This window comes from Ctenocephalides felis, unplaced genomic scaffold (genome assembly GCF_003426905.1).
Source record: "Ctenocephalides felis isolate EL2017-DRISC unplaced genomic scaffold, ASM342690v1 CF-g0.4_SCAFFOLD_01604, whole genome shotgun sequence".
Lineage (NCBI taxonomy): Eukaryota > Metazoa > Arthropoda > Insecta > Siphonaptera > Pulicidae > Ctenocephalides > Ctenocephalides felis.
The window spans coordinates 58748210-58769763 of NW_020537758.1; the positions used below are offsets into that span (position 1 = coordinate 58748210).

Sequence of the window (21554 nt, forward strand, 5' to 3'; positions counted from 1 at the left end):
ATCGGGCGTAACCCACACGTAAAAAAACTACAAATGTAGTTTTAAAATACATTATCGTTTTGTATCCACCGTCATTCAGTTAAAAATAAAATTTTAGAGATCGGATGGAAAAAAATAAAAAGATTTATATGAATTTTATCAAATATAAATATATAAAACTAGTGTAAAATAATAAAATATATAAATATGTAATATATAAAGGAACAATAATATAAAGTTATAAGGAAATATAAAAAAAAGACTTCAGGTAAAGAAGTTTCACTCAGCCGTCGGCTCGTATCAAAAATCAACTAACGCGAGTGCTTATCAAGTTTCATCAAATTGCTTTTAAATTTTTTAAATCGTCTCAAACGTTTTTAACGATGAAATTTTAACACACGTTAAAAACGCTATTAATTTTTCAAATTTTCACGATTTTAATTTAAAATAAATTTCATAGTAATCGTCGATTTTTTTCGACAGTTAATTACAAGAACTTGCGCCAGGTAATCTTTACCAAAACAATCGATTCTCAACCAATATCTTTAGAACGGTTTTCGAATTTTTAAAAACGATTCAAAATTGCAGGCTAAACGTGCACGAAAAAATTTTCATTTACAAAGAATCGACTTGGCTGATCGAGTAAATCGAATGGCTTTTAAATTTTGAAATCGGCCCAGCCGTTTTTGAGAACACATCGACAAAATGTCAAAAATCTGTTCACATACACACACACACCGAAAAAAGTTATGGGATCAAACGATCTAATTATTTACTCATATCAAAAAATTTCTTTGATTGATCGGATGAGTGGAAAGGATATTGAAATAAAAAAAAAAAAACAAAATAAAAGCAATTGTTTCTTCAACACAAGCAAAATTTTTTTTTGAATCGTTCAAATCCGATGCTTAATTCTCTCTTAAAAACTGACATTTTTTGCACATTTAGCTCCGTATCTTCGAAATGGCTGAACCTGCCTTTGCCAAAAACTGATTATCACTTCTCCCAATCATTACAAATTGAATGGGTTTTGGATCATACAAATCGAATGCTGCGTTCTCTTAAAAACCCGATTTCCATTTTCTGCACTCTGTGCTCCGTATCTCCGAATCTTTGCCAAAAACTCATCAATCAATAAACTATCAATAATAATCAAATGTTTTTTGAATCATTCAAATCGAAAAATTCGACGAAAAATTGCGGACACACACAACAATTTTTAAGGTATGCCTAAATGTTCAGAAACCTTCAAAACATGAAGATATGCAAAAAAAAATTTAATTTCGATTTGTGGACGATAACAATAACTTATCCTACGGGAAGTTAATAAACTTTCAATACTTACAGCTTGCCTAATATATTGTTATATATCCATCACCAATTGCAATGTTTATTTTACTATATTCTTATTAGCTATATAAAATTGATTACAACCAATTTCATACTTCAGTCGAATTTTACCTGTTTTGAACAAAGTCCATTGCGAGACATACAATTTCTGAATCAAATTAAAAGGAACGGATCCGTTTGCCCTATTGTATTTGTAAATTGAATCATAAGATACTTACTGTAACATTGGATTTGTTTAGATATATGAGAATAAATATTGTATATATTTATATACTTTTAAGATCAAAATAATAAATATTCACTATATTACCTTTTTTTACCCTTTCAGCCATCATGTCTGGAGTTTCTGTTTGTTCCACTCGCGCTACTTTATACCCTCGTTCAACAAGACTCGTTGACATCCTCGCAAATGCACTTTCTGGAAATCCAGAATGTGCAAATTCACCACGCATATATGTGAAACCCAATTCATTTACACCAACTACAGCATCCATGTGATATAACTCATAAAATTTTCCAACTTTGAAAAATAATACACAGTCAAAATGCTTGCTTTTAATTTCCCACCATTGGCGCATGGCCTGAAAAATGTGATTGGACCCAATCAATTAAATGTCTATCAGAAATAAACACATTCAACACGTTCGATTAATTCAATTTGTGAAAGTCTTCATAATTGATTCAACTATGCCGTAAAGTCCTTTTTTTGAACAGTGAATAAAATGCACATATTTCTACTTACTTAATAATAATTTATACTTACTGGTGTTTGCTTATTCTTAAAATCTTCAGGAACATATAAAGTTGTAGGATCATAATTAGGATCCCCAACTTTTCTCCTTTTCAAATCACGTATGTTTTCAGCTTTAAGAAACTCTAATTTATTATGAGTCCATGATCCAGTATCGAATTCGACAGCAGGTTTTATATCTGCTGTATTATTTGATATTTTTTCCTCTAAGTTTTGAAATCGGGAATGATCTATGCTTGCTTTTTTCGAATCATCATCTTTTGTAAATGAAAAGTCTAGCAATGAACTGTTTTGCTGTCAAATAAAGAAAACGAAATAATTAATACAGTTTCATAAAATATCCTGTCAGAAATTCCTATCATAGTAATTAAAAAATACTAAAAAATATGACAATGCCAATGTCAATGTGAAATAGCCCATTTCAAGCATTGCGAAGGCATATTCTTGAAATGCTTATTTCCAGCCAAATGCCAAAACGTACATAATAGCTTTTTTTTGCAAGATGTTAGGTAGTCCAGAGCGGAGTTGGAACTCACAACCCGGTTCACAAAAGACATTGCATCATGTAAGTATATATTTGATAAACACATAGATGATAAAACGTTTTCAGGCATCCATCAAAATTTAGAAGTTATTTAAAAAATGTTTAGTGAACAAAAAAGGCTATTAAAACTGCAAGCGCTTTTTAATGTTAATTATCATTTTCCATTTTGCTTGATAAGTATCATCTTTGTTTTGAAAAAAAAAAAATGTTATATGAATTATAACCTTATAAGAAAGCTAACATTTTTCTGTAAAAAGTATCTTATCTTATTACTTTATTATTTTATCTATACAGAAACCCATAAAATTGATGGGTATGCAAAAATGCATGTTTTTTGTATGATAGTATATTTATCTGTAGGACCAGATAGACTTTGATGCTTTATCACCTATTGATTATAATGCTTTTGTTCTTGATTATAATAATTAGTTACAAGTATTACACTATTTGTTGAATGTCATTGCATTATATTTTTGTATTAGTGACAAATTGTAAGTAATGAATGCGAGGCAATGCAAAATTCAATATTTATAAAGTTTATAATACAATACGAGTTGGTTAAGATTAGTGGAATAGGTTTTTGAGCATTTCATTTCGAAGTTCAATTTCTTCAAATCGGTGGGTTCCGTATACCCAGTTAACAAAGCAAGACACTTTATTCCTGCAATGTCGCAAGCAAAAGATTCTTTTAATTCGTCCATGATTTTTCTAAATCCACACATTTTCCAGACTGACTATACAGGTTCAAATCCCATTTGGAACCAATCTGGGTATTCTGTCATGTCTTTGTATTCTAAAGAAATGTATGTTCCGTTTTCTAACCAATTGCTGTTTGATATTGTTACAGCAAACAAAATAAATAGTTTATGTCATAGTCACAACTATCTAACACACTAGAAGTGTGGGTAGAATCAAACAGGCCAAGCTGTTATATGTAGCGGGTAAGAAATTCAAGAAAGTAATATGCTCTTGCTTTGGGCAAAAACCTCATTAGATAATTAAATTTAAACTATATCTTTATTTAAATTGTAAATCAAAGGAATTTAAACTATGAAGAAAAGTTTATTCAGAAAGGAATAAACAACATAAAATTAAGAGAAAATTCAAAACGGTTTAAAATTTCGGTATCCAAGTATAAACATTTTTTATTAGATTTTAGTAAACTTTATCTAGTTTTGAATTGTAATGTCTGAAATACAAATTAAGTTATCAAAATACTAAAGTTCACAATTTTAAGAACAAATTCTTCAAAAGTTCAATATGCAAATATGATTCATAGTTATTACTGGATTTTGGTAAATTTTATCTAGTTTTTACTGATTTACATAAAACAATTTCCAAAGAATTCAAAAAATGTTTAAAATTCATATATTTTTAAATATATTACTAGAAAAATGTTCCAAAGAGATTTATTCAAATGATAAACAAGTTGACTTGTAAAACAAATTCCAAATGAATAATATGTCTTTATGAGAAGAGCTTTTTTAAAAAATATTATTATTTTATTTTTATTTTGTTTAATTAATTATTTATTAAATAGTCTTAACTTGATGTTATTCTATAATATATATATTTACTATATATATATATATTATATATATATATAATATATATATCATATATATATCTATATATATATATATATGAGTAAGTTCTTCAAGGCATACCAAATAAAAGGCAAAGATTTAGAAGTTAATCTTTAATTTTTCCAAGACTTCAGCCTCGGGCTCTGTCACATAAACTACGTTCTCTGTGCAAAATATATTATATATTTCACAAATATTTTGCTATACTCTGTTCAACAAAATAATATAAAAAAAAAACAAGTTTATGTATATATGATAGTGCAAAATTATGTTCCTTGCGCTAGCTACTGATGTAAGACCATATTTATATCCACTGATGATGACATAAAATACTATGTCGAAACGTTTGGAAAAATAAAGATTAACTTCTAAATCTTTGCCTTTTATTTGATGTATGCCCTTGAAGAACTTACTCATATTTCTCAACATCAAAATTAACTACTTTAACATATATATATAATATATATATATATTATATATATATATATATAGGGGTCAAAAAAAAGTTGTTATGATTTTCAGATACAGTAAAACCTCGATTATCCAGACATTGGTCATACGGATTTGCGATTATCCAGACTACCAACTGCGACTAATTTATATGCATGTACATACCTACAATTCGAATTTCGCATGATAAATGCTGCAGTTTAGTACATGTATGTAATGTAATCTAAGAAAATATATATGTACATACATAAGGAAGTTTCAATTTCCTAATAAACAATATTTTCGTTGATATCTTTGTATGTATTTGATATTTTTAATAAATACACAACATTATTCTTTATACATTCAATTATCCAGATTTTTGATTATCCGGATGCCTATCGACAACAATTAGTCCGGTTAATCAAGGTTTTACTGTACTAGGAATAAAATAGATAATTTGCTGAAGAAACCATCCCTCTAAAATGAGTTCTGATGTCTCTTGCATTGACCCAAAGATAAAGATTGAATTTCAAAGATTCCAAAGATTCCATTTTGAGCCATTTAGGGTGCCACAATCGCATCCAAATGTATGACCGACCCACCCCCACTAACTTTGGAAGACCAACCCACCCATGCCCTTGGTTCACCCCCTGGAACCACCCCTGAGGGGCCCATAATATAAAAATTGCATCATTTTTGATACTTTACATGACAAAAATTAACGATTTATTTAGAAACATAAAATTGAATTATTTTTTTTGTGTGTGTATGAATGAATATCCAAAAAAATAGTTATTTTTTTTTTTTTTGCTGAGTAAAATACCAAAAACGATTTTTTTGCAATTTTTGCAAATACTCAGAAGAGGTCCCATCAGGAGAGACCTCCCAGATGCACTCTAAATGGGTCAAAATGGAATTTTTCGAAATTCAACCCCTATCTTTGGGTCAATGCACGGGAACATGATAATTTCATTCTACAGATATGTTTCTTCAGCAAAGTATCTTATTTTGATCCCTGGTATCCAAAATCATATGTGCCTAAGTGACTTTTAAAATCGTCCCAAAGCAAAGTAAAGATCAGAATTGAATATATGTACTTACTTTGAAGTGTCATGAATGTTGACATCACCTGAAATATAATACTTAGGTTAAGGATCGAAAATATTCATTCGTCCATATATTTTATCATACTTTTATTTTCGACGTCAGAATCGCTTTCACTCAATACTCTATATCTCTTTTTGTTGGGTTGTATCGAACAATCATCAGAATCCACTGCCGGCATCTTGTCTGGGCCGTTTATCTACATTTTATTTATTATCATTTTAAAATCATTGTTTAAATTATAATTAGTTTAAAATAACAATCAAATTTAAACTTTACTACCTATATTAGATATTTTTCGTTCAAGAGTTTTTGGAGTTGATGGTGCAGACCTAGGCGACTTAGAGAAATAATGAGCAGAGTGTTACCTAAACTATTTCTTTTCGACATTTCCACAAATTTATAATCTAAATATTCACAACAAAAAATGAGATTCACATATAGTTTGACAACAAACTGAAATGATGTACCCGCCAAAGCGATGTTCAAGGCATTACGAGATTAACTCACAACACAAGATTGAACTTTTCGATTATGTATTAACGGCGACCGGTGTGAACTTAATGAACCGTTTGCCGTCCGTTAACACCGGTTTGCCGGTCTAAATTTAAAGGTCGATTCACATACGACTAGATAATATTAGAATATGATTAGAATCATACATAGATATGGTGTATGATAAACTTAAATGAAACGCCGATGTTGTCTTAGTCATGTATTATTAACAACTATATTTTATATAAAAATAAAGAATAAAATTAAAAGCTCAAAATGGCGGGTCAAAAGCCCCCCTACCAGATTTTGGTTATTTGTAAAGCACACCGTTAGATGACGACATAATTAATTATATTTTATCCAAATGGGTAAAACGTTAAATGGCCAAAAACCGATTTGGCCAGTCTTGAAAAATTCGTGGTAATCCTAGGTTGTTACCGCGTAGAAACTTCACATTTTTAAATTGAAATTTCTTGCAGAAGCGTAATTTAAATAAAACGATGGACGGCGGCTCATACGTCAAATATCAAACGATTTTGACAGATGATGTTCAATTACATTTAATAGGATGTTTTAGGTGAATATTATTTAATTATGATTGAATTGTGGTAAGTAGTTTTGTTTGTAGTTTTATTTATACACAAATACACCCGGTATTAACCGGGCCGCAAGTGTTACTAGAAACTCAAAATATCAACTTTTTTGAAATGCTAATATGAAAATGCACTTTTTGGCGTTATAGCACTCTCTTTCTGCAAATCATATTTTTCTCAAATACGGTGCTCTGAAAGAACTCACTTGTATGATTATATAGTCATTGGTATTTATAAAACATTTTTTAGATTATGTTATTTTTATTTATTTTATTTAGGCAGAACCTAAATTTGAAATAACTTATTCTCAGTTATATTAGGTGCGCAACTAAGTTCTCGCTGTTTTTCGATAAAAATGTGTTTTTATTATAAAAAAAACTCTTACATTTGATTTATTCGAAGTATTGCCCATCATTATACACATATACTTTACCCATATTTCTGGCAGAACTCGAATACCTAGACGCCAGAAGTGTTCGTCTTTTGAGGCTATCCACGAATCAAGTCATTTTCTGTCATATAAAATTTCTGTGCCTGTGTGCATATGTGCGTGATGATGTGTGTGTGTGTGTGTGTGTTCGGATACAAATTTTCGTCGACGATTTCGGGAACACGAATGAAGCGATTTAAATAATTCAAAAAACATTCGATTCGTATTGACAAGGAGACGTGCTGATTAGTTTTTGGCAAAGGTCTGATTTTAATCATTCAAAAAACCTTTTACTTGTATTGACAAGATGAACTGATTAAATTTTTGAGAAGGCATGTCTAGCCGTTTCGGAGATCTAGTAAAAAAACGTAAAAAATATGCCATTTGGCTTCTATATAAATAAAATAAAATAATTCTTTTTTTTCCTCTTGGCTATCCCTTAATTTTTACCCCGCAATGAGATTTTTTTTAAAAAAATCTCAAAAAACATTTCTACAATGTTTAATTAAGTAGCTGAGAAGTGAATATTAAACTGAACATATTTGAACAGTTATTTATTTAATAAATTGTGATGTAGTTGCTTTGGTTTTCACAGTGCTTGCTAAGTCAAATTGGACCTTTGTTACAAACTACACTTTCTTGAACATTGTGAATTAATTTTCTTTATATTTTTTTATATTTTTCTTTATATTTTTTTATAAACAATTTTACTGATGTTTACAAACTACAAATAATGTGTGCAACAAAACGGCATTTTTAAGTTTAAGCCTAAATTAAGATTTTTAATTAGATGTATAATACAGCATGATTGGATACAGCTGGTCACTTACAAAAAATCTAACTTTTCCATACTTTGTTTCTGCCACTTAATAATATACTTCCAATAAAATAAAAAAAAAAATTTAATTGCTGCGCCCATGAGTATATTGACGATTTAAATCTGAAGATCGAATGGCTGCTTAAAACAGAAAACTAGGTATCATATAAACCTATTCACAAAGTTTGCAAAAAGCACAGCTGCAAATTCTTTCTGAGTTTTAAAAATCACTGGATTCACTAGGTATGCGACTTCTTAAAATATTTTCAATGCTTAACAAAAAGCTCCAGCGCAAACAATTTCTAAAAATTTCACGATTTAATTTAAGCACACCTTATTTTGCACTCTTACTGTACTGTATACTGTATATCAAACATATCTTTTATATAGCCAACAAAATGACAAAATATGGCTATTCAAAATTATGTAGTAAAATGAACTATACAATACCTGATATAACTTAAGAATCAACCAGGATTTAAACCAATTAAGTTAAAATTTAACTATTAGCTGTTAATTGTAATTTACATGTTATATTTTTCATAAATATATAAATATATTAGATTTAATACAAAATATTATAAAACCACTTAGAGTGCATTTATTTGTAATTACGTTTGTGCCCAAGGAGGTGACATCGGAGTAGGATTTTGTAAATATGACATAACTACTGCACTAACACTTAACATAAACGAACTCAAAATTTGTTTGGCATCATCACTAACCCGAGAGTTAGCAAAGGAGATACAAGAGCAGTATAGAGCCAACCATGCAGACCATTTTAAACGCATCATTAAACCGCACATGGAGAATATCATACCTAAACATGAATAATATTTAGTTTTATATGGTAAAATAAAAATCAAAGAGATGATGTTATACCCAATATGTTCATATAATCTGGTGTTAGATCCTCATTTGTTTCACCTTGTCCATTTGAGGTTGGTGGCTTATATCGATTTATTCTATCGGGACGCCGAAAATCCGGATGAGAATTCATTATTATTTAGATTATTAACTGCGTGTTTCAACGATTGCACCAGAAAAAGTAGGCGGAGTTATAATACATTCAATAGTTATAATAAATAGGATTCTGACAGGACGACAACTCACATAGAGTTCATATGACTAGGAAATTATCATGATTTTTGACATATTGACAAGCATAGGTAAAAGAAGCGTAAGTGTGCACAGCATAGATAAAAGAAGAGCATTGATAGCATAGATAAAAGAAGAGTAGATAGGAGATAGTGGAGAAGAGCTTTTATCCCTTTTATCCCTAGATATTATCTATTCGCTTAGAGCGTGACTGTAGCGCCTATGCAACGCCCATGCAGCGCCGTTGGTGGTTTCATGGGTTTCTATGTTTGTTAAAGAAAAAAGATCATAAATAATTGCTATAAATAATAATAAACAAGATACAATAATAATGTGAACGCTGAATGTTTATTGAAATTATTAAATTTACTTCAACGAACTTAAAAAACATAATCAAGTTAATAATTTATTAATAAAGAAATGCAGTAAACATTTTAAGGTTAAGTGCCTCAAGCTTATGTCATAATCTCGGAATAGTTCTTAATAAAACAATATAATAATGATAAAAATATTTTATCAATAGAATTAGTAAAATAATAAATTAATTTACTCATTTTTTTATTATTTTTGGTCAACTAAAGACTTACAATAGACATTATTATAAAGACATGATTTGATTCCATCATCCATCAAATAAAATTGCAGAAAAAAAACTACAATAACTTTGCGAGGCTTGTAAATTGAAGGAAATATTGTTGGCAAGTAGGTTACGACTCAATACCTCGTCGATTTTTTTTTCTAATGAAATGTCACTGCAAATGCGATCATAGGGCTGGGAAACCCACGGCGATGATCCATCAACACTACAAATATATATTTTGCATTATTCAGCATTGTATTAATTAAACTGTTTGCAAAATAAACATTTTAGCGCTATGTGATGACTTTTTATTTTTCTTTCAATCATAAAATTACAATTATTATATAATAAAATGTATTAATATATAGATAATAGTTATACAGAATCAATATGCAATATATAAATATATATTTTTTATTATTTCAGCCTTGTATTAATTACATTGTTTGCAAAACATTTTTTTCTAGTAAGCATTAAATTTTGATAATTTAACAATTTATTGACTTATAATTTTCTTTTTGCTAAACATAACAATTTTAAAACTTCATAGTACTCCGAATTGAATTTTTATAAGAATAAGGTTATGATACTTACTTTTTTCTTCTAACCGCAGCGATCCACTTTTCCCGTTGATTTTCTTTCACTTAGCTGTAGAAATGTATAGAATTTGCAGTCACTTTTTCTGCTAGTATTTCTACAACCCACTATATACAACAGCTTTGGTGGCTCATTTTTAATTATCTTATTTAAATTTAAAATTAACAAATATTTTATGTGTTTTTGTTTAAAATTTCTGTTACAATTGGCTATGTGCGAAGGCATGGAAGGGGAAGTCAAATCGACCGAAGCGTTCGTAGTGGCTAACTTGAAGCACTAGAAGGGGCTATTATAAACAAAATTTTAAACAAAAACACATAAAATATTTATTTATTTCAAATTTAAATAAGATAATTAAAAATGAGCCACCATATCTGTTGTGTAGTGGGTTGTAGAAATACCAGCAGAAAAAGTGACTGCAAATTCTATACATTTTGTACAGCTAAGTGGAAAGAAAATCAACGGGAAAAGTGGATCGCAGCGGTTAGAAGAATAAAGTAAGTATCATAACCTTATTGTTATAAAAATACAATTTGGAGTATTATGAATAGTTGTAAAATTGTTATGTTTGCAAAAAGAAAAATTATAAGTCAATAAATGTTGTATTATCAAAATTTAATGCTTACTAAAAAAAATGTTTTATAAAAGAATGTAATTAATACAAGCCTGAAATAATGAAAAATACATATTTATATATTGTATATTGATTATGTATAACTATTATTTATATATTAATTACATTTTATTATAATAATTGTAATTTTATGATTAAAAGAAAAATAAAAGTTATCACATAGCGAAAAATGTTTATTTTGCAAACAGTTTAATTAATACAATGCTGAAATAATGCGAAATATATATTTGTAGTGTTGATGGATCACCGTGGGTTCCCAAGCATTTGCAGTGAATCGTCGAGGTATTGAGTCCTACCTACTTGTCAACAATATTTTCTTCAATAAGTTAATTTCGAAAAGTTAATGTAGTTTTTTCCTGCAATTTTATTTGATCGGTCTTGTCTTTATAATAATGTCTAAATTATGTGTCTTTATAATATGTCTAAGTCTTTAGTTTGATTAAAAAATTGAATAAATTAATTTACTATTTACTTATTCTATTGATAAAATATTATTATCATTATTATCATATTATTATATGTTTTATAAGAACTATTCCGAGTTTATGACATAAGCTTTGAGGCACTTAACCTTAAAATTATTTACTGCATTTCTTTATTTAATTAATGATATACTTAACTATGTTTTTTAAGTACGTTGAAGTAAATTTAATAATTTCAATAAACATTCAGCATTCACATTATTACTGTATCTTGTTTATTATTATTTATAAACAATTATTTAATATCTTTTTTCTTTAACAAACATGTAAAACCCATGAAAAACAACACTGATAGCCCCAATCAGTTCATATTTATTACGGCGCTGCATGGGCGCTGCAGTCACGCTCGGAGCGAATAGCTACATTTAATGCTAAAAGTAGCCACTACGAACGCTTCGGTCGATTTGACTTCCCCTTCCATGCCTTCGCACATAGCCATAGAATACTCTTCATTTATCTATGCATAGATAAAAGTTTAGATAAATAAGCATAGTAGTAGGTCTTATACTTATATAATTATCTATGGTCTATGGTTTTACTTCAAATCCGTCATTTTTACTCTTCATCGTGGCGATGAGTGTCCTTATCCAGTCACTACAATGTTCCTTTTGGGGGTGTGAAGTTTGGCTGCATTATACGTCAGAAGTGTTTCACATTCGCTGCAGAGTTGAATAGGATTTTAGCGTTATTATGTTTTATTTTGTGTGTTTTTCATGCTATGTGTTCGTCTGTTCGTCTATTCTCCTGTCTATTCTTTTCCGGTGTTTTTTTGCTACCTCGTTTTTTAATTATTTTGTGCGTTATTAATACGGTTTTAGTATAATTTTCTTGTGAATCGTGTGTTGCTCGTCATTATTATATTAACATTTATTTTTTTAATTACTAAGTTTATTATTTTGTTCATATTTTTATAGGTTAAGGTCTTTTTCTTTGTTTTTACGTGTTTTATAGGTTAGGGTTATTATATTACTATTTATGTTCTAGCTATTTTACACTTTTTAGATCGCTTTAGAAGTAGGTATTCCTGCATTATTTTATTTTTAGACAAATATATAAGGTACGTTTTAATCACTTAGGTTAGGTTGCATTTCAATTCATAGCTAGTTACATTTAGGTTAGATTTCATTTCATTTAAGAATTTCATATATATCTCGTTAGTTGATTCCTACGTTACTTTTAGCTCATATTATAGGTTTAATATTTTAGTTCATATTTCTTTTTTATACATAAGTTATCTTTTAATCATAGCTTAAGTTAGTTTAGGTTTATACTATAATTTCAACCCCTTTCTTTTTATATTCAATATGAAAAAGCAAAACCAATGTATCCATTGCTTTAAAACTTTTGCTTCCACTAGTTCTCTTTGCCGTCACAACAGGTTAGTACATCACATACAGCCTAAGGAGTACTTTCAAAAACTCTAAACTCCAATGCACGTATTTTTATGATTCCCGAATTAATCCAGAAACATCCCTTGCGCTGCATTCTTATGCTCTACCCTCTTCATTAATTCCTTCCACTACTTCTTATTCATGTACCCTTACTGCTTCACAAACTTCTTACACAACTCTTCCTGCTTTGCCAAATCCTTCTACATCATTTCCTCTTCACCAATACCAACGACATCTTTCCATTCATATGCTCTTCCTGCTACATCAATCCATACGACATCCTTCCATTCATATGCTCTTCCTGCTTCACCAATTCCTACAACATCCTTCCACTCGGATGCGCTTCCTGCTTCACCAATTCATATGACAACCGCTAATTCAATACTGTTTCCTTTATTCGACGACCATCTTCCCCACTACTTTCCCAATCATCCAGATCGCTCCAGTGACCCCAACGCAACCCAGACCCCAAGATAATGCTTCGCTGTACTCAGAACATTTTACAGGTATTAAAATATAAGTATTATTTAAATATATTTAATATTACATCCACAAAGTTACCATAATTGTTCATTTATAGGTTCTCCAAGGGTTCTCAGAATTACTTGCCCCATTGAGGATTGCGGGAATGCTTACACATGGTACAGCACACTACAAAAACATATTGAGTGTCATCATCACATCAATATTGAACACAAAGACAAACTGTTTTCTTCTATTAATGGTTTGTCAACTTTTAATTATGAAGATTTTCAACAAACATTTCTATAATTTCATCTTTTGCTATAGATTTTTACAGCTGGAAAACTGAGATGGAACAGAACAGTATTACGTCATATGTGAAGGACACTGCAGCATACATAACAAAAGACAATTGCTGCACCATTCAATATTATAATTGCCATGATCACACAGTTACCAAACAAAGGAAACATGTTTGAGGGGTAGCAAAAAACTGGCCATGCTTGTCCCTCACGAATTATGTGCAAGGTGTATAATGACGGACATGTTGAAGTTGATTACTGGAAGACACATGTGGGACATGAAAATTTGATAAAATATGTGCGGCTGGATCAAAATTTGATCAGAAACATCAGGGGTATAATTAATTTATTTTCATAAATGCAATAATCACATTGTTGTTAGTTCTTTGCCATTTGTAATATATTTTTTCCAGATCAAAATAAAGCAGGCGTAGATGATGACTTTATTATAAAAAACATACGTGAAGATTGTTATAACAAAAAATTACTGAGACCACTGAGAGCTTCCATGATAACGAAGAAAGATTTATGGAATATAAAAAGGCGGGTGTTACCACCAAATGATACCTTTATAAAAAAATGATTCAAGAAGTGTAGCCGATTCTTTGCATTTAATGCTGTAAATAATTTAATTATCTTCATAATTAACTATTATTGATGTTTGCTTTATTTGCATAATTCATTTAAAGTTATGCCATTCATTCAAGTTATGGAAATGTGTTTCAAATTGTAAATATCTATACATTATATAGCCTTGCCAGTATCATAACACACTGCTTATGTGTGCATTTTTGTATCTAACGACAAATAATTTAATTATGTTAATTAAATGTGATTGGTATTTGATTTATTTGCATAAATATATTTATTATACCATACTTTAACAATATTATGGAAATAGGTTTTAAATTGTAAATATACGTATATTAATATGTTCTATAATTTCAATAAATTTTTATTATTATAAATGAATAGTTTTTCTTCTTTTATAAGAAACAGTATATTTTTTGATAAAAAAAACAATGCTAAAGCTTATGTTAACGCATTAATCTTTTATTTGTTGACCAAAATTAGGTTCAATTTTTCAATACCATACGTACTGTTAATTTTATAAAAAGGTTGGAAATAATTTCAAATGCCTGAACAAAACTTAGTGGCACCTTACAGAACTCCATCTAATTGATTGAGAATTTAACAAATTTCAGCTATATAAATGCACGTCACAACTATTTCGACAGATTATTATTCACATTTTTATATGACAAGAACTTTTTCGGAGAAAACAGTTGTACGTTTATTTAACTTACTGAATAAAAACTTCTTATATAAGTACTACATTTTACCACTTTCAGACTTAATATGATTATTACTATATACTATGACAGTACTAAATCCTCTACGTAATATTATGATCGTAGAGAAAATTAAATATATATAATATATTGATATACATTAATATATGAGAACTGAAATTAAATTGTAACTGTCACATTGACGTCTATGAACTGTCATTATGCACTAGGATTATTTACACTTTTATATTGGTACGCCTGCTTTGTTTGTCACCTGTTCATGAAGTATATTGTCGTGTCAAAAAATGGCCGCCAGTGACTGGATGAGGAACCGTGTATCGTGGCGAGACGACTGCATGACGACTGTCATCTATGGTAGAGGCTGACATATGTGCGAATGCTAGAGACATCTGGTGGAAATAGGAAGAGCAGTGTTCTAATTCAACCGTCAAGCATACTTTGACAGCTCATAATTTTTAAAAACACTGGCATGTTTAGGTATATCAAAGGGAAATCCAAATGTTTGAAACGAATATTTGCCGTATGCGCAATTTATAGTTTTTACACAGAAAACATCAATAGCCACAATGTCAATGGACCCAGCAGAAGTGGAATTTTTGGCAGAAAAAGAAACAATTGAAGTTATTCCTAATTTTAGCTTCGACCCTGTACATCTAATATCAGGGAGTATTGGACCATTTAAAGCTGGTTTACCTCTAAATGTTCCTTTATGGTTAGCAGTCACTTTGAGACAGCAACAAAAATGCAGATTCGTTACCCCGGAATGGATGGATGTTACACTACTAGAAGAAGTTCGAGAAGAAGAGAAACAATCCAGGTATGAATGGTTTACCTGATTGTATTTGCAGTATTTGTATATCACAACTTAAAATTTTTATAAAAAGTGAGACAAATACTATTTGCTGGTATTTATTTTTTACTTTGCAGTTCAATATTATGTTTTATCGATTCCTATTGTATTTTATATTATTTTTTCCTCTTATATTATTTAAAACAATTTTGTGTAGTGTATATTTTATTTATTATTTTATATCTATTCAATTACCATTTGTATTTTTCAGGTTCTTTACTAAAATGCCAAACCCACATTACATGGTGGAAGCAAAGTTAATCTTAAACACTGCTGCAGAAGATATACCAAGAGCTGAAGAAATTAGAACAATAATTAAAGACATTTGGGATATAAGAATGGCAAAATTGAGGACTTCTATGGATGCATTCATTCGAGAAGGTGGATCATATGCCAAACTTGATCACTTAACAGCAATGGAAATAAATTCTGTAAGACCCCTTTTACCGCATGCCTTGGACCAGCTATTCAGGTTGCAAATGGTAAGTTTGTAATAATTTATCTTCGATTTAAATATTGTTTTCTTTATAGTATTAAATGTAGTCTCCTTAATATTTAAATTATTATTTAATAACTTGTGCATTATTTATTACAGGTACAGAAGTCATCAAATACAACACAAAATTCAACGTTGCTTAGTTCCTTTTCAAGTAAATTTACTTCGTGAGGTACATTCACATTCTATATATATTTGTTTATAACATTTATAATAAATTATAAATATTTATTTTTATATATGTTTAAAATAAATCGATGAACAATTTTTAAATAATTACTTTATTTTGAATATTGTAATCATCATTAAAAATTAGCATAAAGTAACGTAAAATTTATATTTTTTTTTGAATAGTTTTGCTATTCACTCCAATAAAGTTCTAATAACAATATTCTTCTTCAGATGTAATATCATTGGATACTGATTGCCATGGTATTGGATTGATCCAGCCAACATTTTTTACAATATAGCTTTCATGTCCTTTATTCAATGGGGATGGCTTAGGTTTTAAATGTACAGACCTAATCCATTCTTCAAAAACTTCATTTGCTTTTTGGCTTTTTAATTCATTTATCAATATTTTGCTCTTGCTTTCTTGCAGTTCAGCTTCTTTCTTCTGTTTTGCTTCTTGTTGTTTTTTAGCTTTCCACATTTTTGTAGCTGAAACCTTCTTTTCAATTAATTCTTTGTCAGCTTCAGCTTTTTGCATGGCTTCTTTCTTTTTCATCTCCTCAATAATTTCATTGACCTTTTTCTCTTCCTTCTTTCGTGTTAACCAAGATTTGAAATTAACTTCTTGAATCTTTTTGCGTTGCAATGCCTCCTCTTTCTTCAGCTCTAATTCAGTTTTTATCTTCTTCTGCTTTTCAGCTCTGCTTTTAAGTTCTTCCGCTTTGCGATCATTCCAAGCTTTATAAGCAGCCTTTCTTGCTTCTTGTTTAGCTTGTCTTTCCTTTTCCAGTTCTTCCTCTTTGGCTTTATCTATTACAGAAATATCTTCGGCGGCTTTGTTTGGTTCCGCTTGATTACTTTTTGTATTTGAAAAATCTTCTGGCGAATAAACTTGTGTAATTATAGTTCTGTGCCCAAAAGTACATGGCAAATCGTCGTTGTCGCTAGAGTCACATGAAGCGATGATGTTTTTCTTTTTTGTCAATTCCTTTCTTCTCATTTTCTTGAGCGTTTTTCTATCCTCTACCGTAAAAGTATCTTCACGTTTTAAATAATTGCTCTCTGCAAGTTTTTTTACCAACAGCATATGTGACTTAGGCAGTTCGTCCCCTTTTGGGCCCATATTGTCCAGACCAGTACATGATTTGACATCATTAACGTATTTCTGAACAGAATCATCAAACTTTTTAAAATCATCTTGAAGAACATTATTGGAACTTTTAAAATTCCCAGTTGAACAAACTTTTCTACCAGTTAGTTTTGCCTTCCTTTTATTTTCATTTTTCTCATCTATTGTTTTTCCCACAGTCTTTATGATTGTTTCTAGTTTATCAAGAGGATCAGGCTCACTATCTGACAGCATTGTGTATCAAAATTTAATTTTTTCATTAAAATTCTGAGAAAATAGTTGAATGAATTACTCGTTTTGATTTATAAAAAAAAATGTTTCATAATAAACTGCTAATGATTCAAACTTTATTCATAAAATAAAAATATTATTACTGACGTATTGTTTTATTGTGACAAGTGATAAATGAAACAAAATCTTAAAAACAAATATTCATCTATTATCGAATGTTTATAAAAAAATATTTTGCAAATAGATGAAATATCAATAGTAACTATTATTATGTCGTTGTTTCTTGTCAGCTGCGTAATCTTTTAGAATCATAAAGTTCAAAATGTGAATGATCACTCGCAAAAATATATTCTGTTTTGAGCATGAGGCGATATTACAAAATTTTAACAAAAAATTATCATACTTTGTATAATAGAAATTGCAAAAATCGACACTGCACAATAGTCATTACTGTGCGGTTTATAGTTTTTACTGTGATTTATTAATATATATATTTACTGTGATTACATATATAATAGTGATTTCACTGAACTGATGGCATCAGTCATTGCAATTGTAGTTAAAATACCAGGAGTATATATACTTAAGTATAGGAATTCCTATAGGAATGAAGGTGAAGTAGTACAGGCGAGTGGTCCGAATTCAAATCTAAGCATCATATAGATGAAAAAGAGTATGAATAAATGTTTTGATTTTGTTTCGTAATTAAAAAATTAATGATAACAGTGGTAATAATAATTCAAAGCCTTGAATATCGAAATAAGCCAATTTATTTGAAATGAAATCAGTTTCATATAAGACTAGCACTTAAGTTCCTATACTCCTGGTATTTCAACTACAAGATTTCTCACAATAGATTTACTAATTGGGATAAATTCAAAGAAATTCTTGATCATAATATAAATTGTAATGCTCCATTAAAATCCAGTGATGATATAAAAGTGGTTATTGCATCTCTCACAAACACAATACAACTAGCAGCCCAAAAATCTACTCCTACGATTGATAGTTCTTCTACAAAACAAATTCCAATTCACATTAAAGAAAAAATAGCCATAAAAAGACGTCTCAGAAAAAAGTGGCAAATTACTAGATCCCCGTCTGACAGATCAAACTTTAACAAAGCTTGTAAAGAATTAAAAAAGAGTCTACATGATATTAACAATGCCAACATGGAAGAAAAACTAGATAATCTAACAGCAACTAGTGACACTAATTATTCACTATGGAGAATGACCAAAAACTTTAAAAGACCTGTTATACATACTTCACCAATTAAAAAAGATGACAATTCTTGGGCAAGGAATCGTCAGGAAAAGGCAAATGCGTTCGCATATTATTTTGAGCAAGTTTTCCAACCAATTCCATCACAAATACCATGTCATAAAGAAAAATTTATACATGACTTTTTATCAGCAAATGTTGAAGTATCTGAAGATACTGTACCTATCCGATTTTCTATTTCAGAAGTTAAGGAAATAATTAAAAACTCCAAATCAGGTAAATGTCCTGGCAATGACTTCATTACAAGCAAGATGTTAAAAGAGTCTACACCTAAAACAATAAGATTTATTACTATCTTATTTAATTCTATTTCGAGATTGAGAATATTTCCGGACGTATGAAAAACTGCCAGGATTATCGTCGTTCAAAAAGTAGGGAAAGATCCATTTATGCTGAAATCATACAGACCCATAAGTTTAATTTCTATTCTTTCAAAAATTTGTGAGAAACTTTTGCTTAAAAATTTTTTAAGCGAATTAGAAAGCAAAAGCGTTATACTCCAATACCAATTTGGATTTAGAAAATTGCATTCGACCATAGAACAGACTCATAGAATTGTCCATTATATAAATAAATCACTGAAAATTTCTGAAATCAAAAGAAAAAAAGTACTGTTCAGCAGCATTCTTAGATATACAACAAGCATTTGATAAGGTATGGCATACTGGGCTATTCTATAAATTAAAAATTAATTTGACGTACTCTCTATATTTAATAATAAGATCATATCTGTCAAATAGGAGTTTTTAGTTAATAAGAGAGTTGTAATAAGAGTTTTAATGAGTTAATAAGAGTTAGTTAATAAGACAGTTTCTTCAGGTGTTCCACAAGGAAGCGTCTTGGGGCCAATTCTATTTCTAATATACACATCTGACATACCAATAACAACTAATACTTTGATCGCTACGTTTGCTGATGATACGTGCATTCTAGCCAGCCACATAGATTCCAGTTCTGCATCTGAGTTACTCCAAAACTATTTAAATCTATTAGAAAAATGGAACAGAACCTGGAGATTTGAAATGAATGGCTTAAAGTCAGTACATGTCACATTTGCGTTTAGAAGAGCGACCTGCCAACCAGTAAGAATAGGAAATACTGAAGTACCTCAATGAAGACCATGTGAAATATCTCGGTAAGTATATACCTCGATAGAAAACTTAATTGACAAACTCATATAAAAAAAAGAGACAACAGCTTGAGATAAAAACCAAAAAGCTTTACTGGTTACTAGGAACTAAATCCAAACTAAGCTCATACAATAAGCTACTTTTATATAAAACCCAATTTGGTGTTATGGTATACAATTGTGGGGCAGTGCTCATAAGACTAATATAAAAATTATACAGAAATTTCAAAATAAAGTTTTGAAAATTGCCTTAGGAGCTCCAAAATATATTCCCAACTGGTTAATTCATGCCGACACGAATACACCTACCATAAATGAAGTAATAACAAAAACAGCGCAGAAGTATAGAAACAAGCTAATCAATCACCCAAATACATTAGCAAACTCATTGATGACAGAGAACTATCGAAGAAGATTGAAAAGAAAAGCGCCATTGGATCTAAGCCATCAACTCTCCTGAGAAAAAAATAGAAATAACTTAATCATTATTTATAAGTAATTATTCAATAATAAAATATTGTGAATTATATATAGAAAGGAAAAACAATTACTGAGTTGTTTTTTCCAACATGACAATGTAGTATACAATATCCCTTCTCGGCAGACTATGGTAAATTCATTAAATTTACTAAATGCCCTTTACTGGACATGATTAGCAAATCGAGTGAGATTAAAACTTTAAAAAAATGTACAGCTTTACAACATACATACATAGTTTTATATGGCTTCTAGTTTTCTCTCAAAAGCTGTTTTATCTTCAAAATCAATTTCTACATTTTATGGTATTTTGTGCACATCGAGAAATACTTGCACAATAGGATAATCTTGCAAATTATTGATTGTGCGAGAATCGATAGATATAATTTGACGCATCTATTTTTATTGGTGGTAAACAATTTTCCGCCAATATCTTATGGCTCGCCCCATTGCACGAATCCGCACGGCAAACCTGTTTGCTATGTGCGCAGACTAAATTATTGCAAACTAAGCAAACTATTGCGAACAGCATCTTTAGATTTGTTATTAAAATAACATCTAATTAAAACAAATCTAATTAAAATTTAGATTTGTTCGTAATTTTTTTTTTCAATTTTCTGCAAATTTCGAAATTTTTGAAATAAAACTATTTTATTTTTTTTGTTAATTTTTTGAAAATTTTAAATTTTTTTGATATTTTAGATAAAATTACGAAAACTTGAACTAAAAATCATATTTGAATTTTTTCGAAAATTTGAATATTTTAAAATTACTGAACTGCGTTTACCAAAAACTAATCATTTTTTCACATCGCTATATAAACGATAGCTATTCACAAAAAAAAACT

At 29.6% G+C, this 21554-nt stretch overlaps 3 protein-coding genes and 1 pseudogene across 3 annotated transcripts; 1 reads left to right on the plus strand and 3 right to left on the minus strand.

The window, feature by feature from the left end:
• LOC113373987 overlaps positions 1–6136 on the minus strand; it is a 34009-nt pseudogene extending 27873 nt beyond the window's left edge.
• Positions 6137–8692: 2556 nt separating this feature from the next.
• On the minus strand, positions 8693–9081 carry LOC113373988 (protein Asterix-like). The gene is made up of 2 exons (XM_026614246.1): positions 8964–9081; positions 8693–8901 (listed from the first exon to the last, which is right to left on the minus strand). Exons 1-2 carry the CDS (start codon positions 9079–9081, stop codon positions 8693–8695), a joined length of 327 nt encoding a protein of 108 aa, XP_026470031.1.
• A 6427-nt stretch (positions 9082–15508) lies between these two features.
• Positions 15509–16457, plus strand: LOC113373989 (probable DNA replication complex GINS protein PSF2). The gene is made up of 3 exons (XM_026614247.1): positions 15509–15757; positions 16002–16272; positions 16386–16457. Exons 1-3 carry the CDS (start codon positions 15513–15515, stop codon positions 16455–16457), a joined length of 588 nt encoding a protein of 195 aa, XP_026470032.1. The 5' UTR covers positions 15509–15512.
• Positions 16458–16665: 208 nt separating this feature from the next.
• Positions 16666–17820, minus strand: LOC113373990 (coiled-coil domain-containing protein 34-like). The gene has a single exon (XM_026614249.1). It carries the CDS (start codon positions 17818–17820, stop codon positions 16666–16668), a length of 1155 nt encoding a protein of 384 aa, XP_026470034.1.
• Between the last annotated feature and the right edge of the window lie 3734 nt (positions 17821–21554).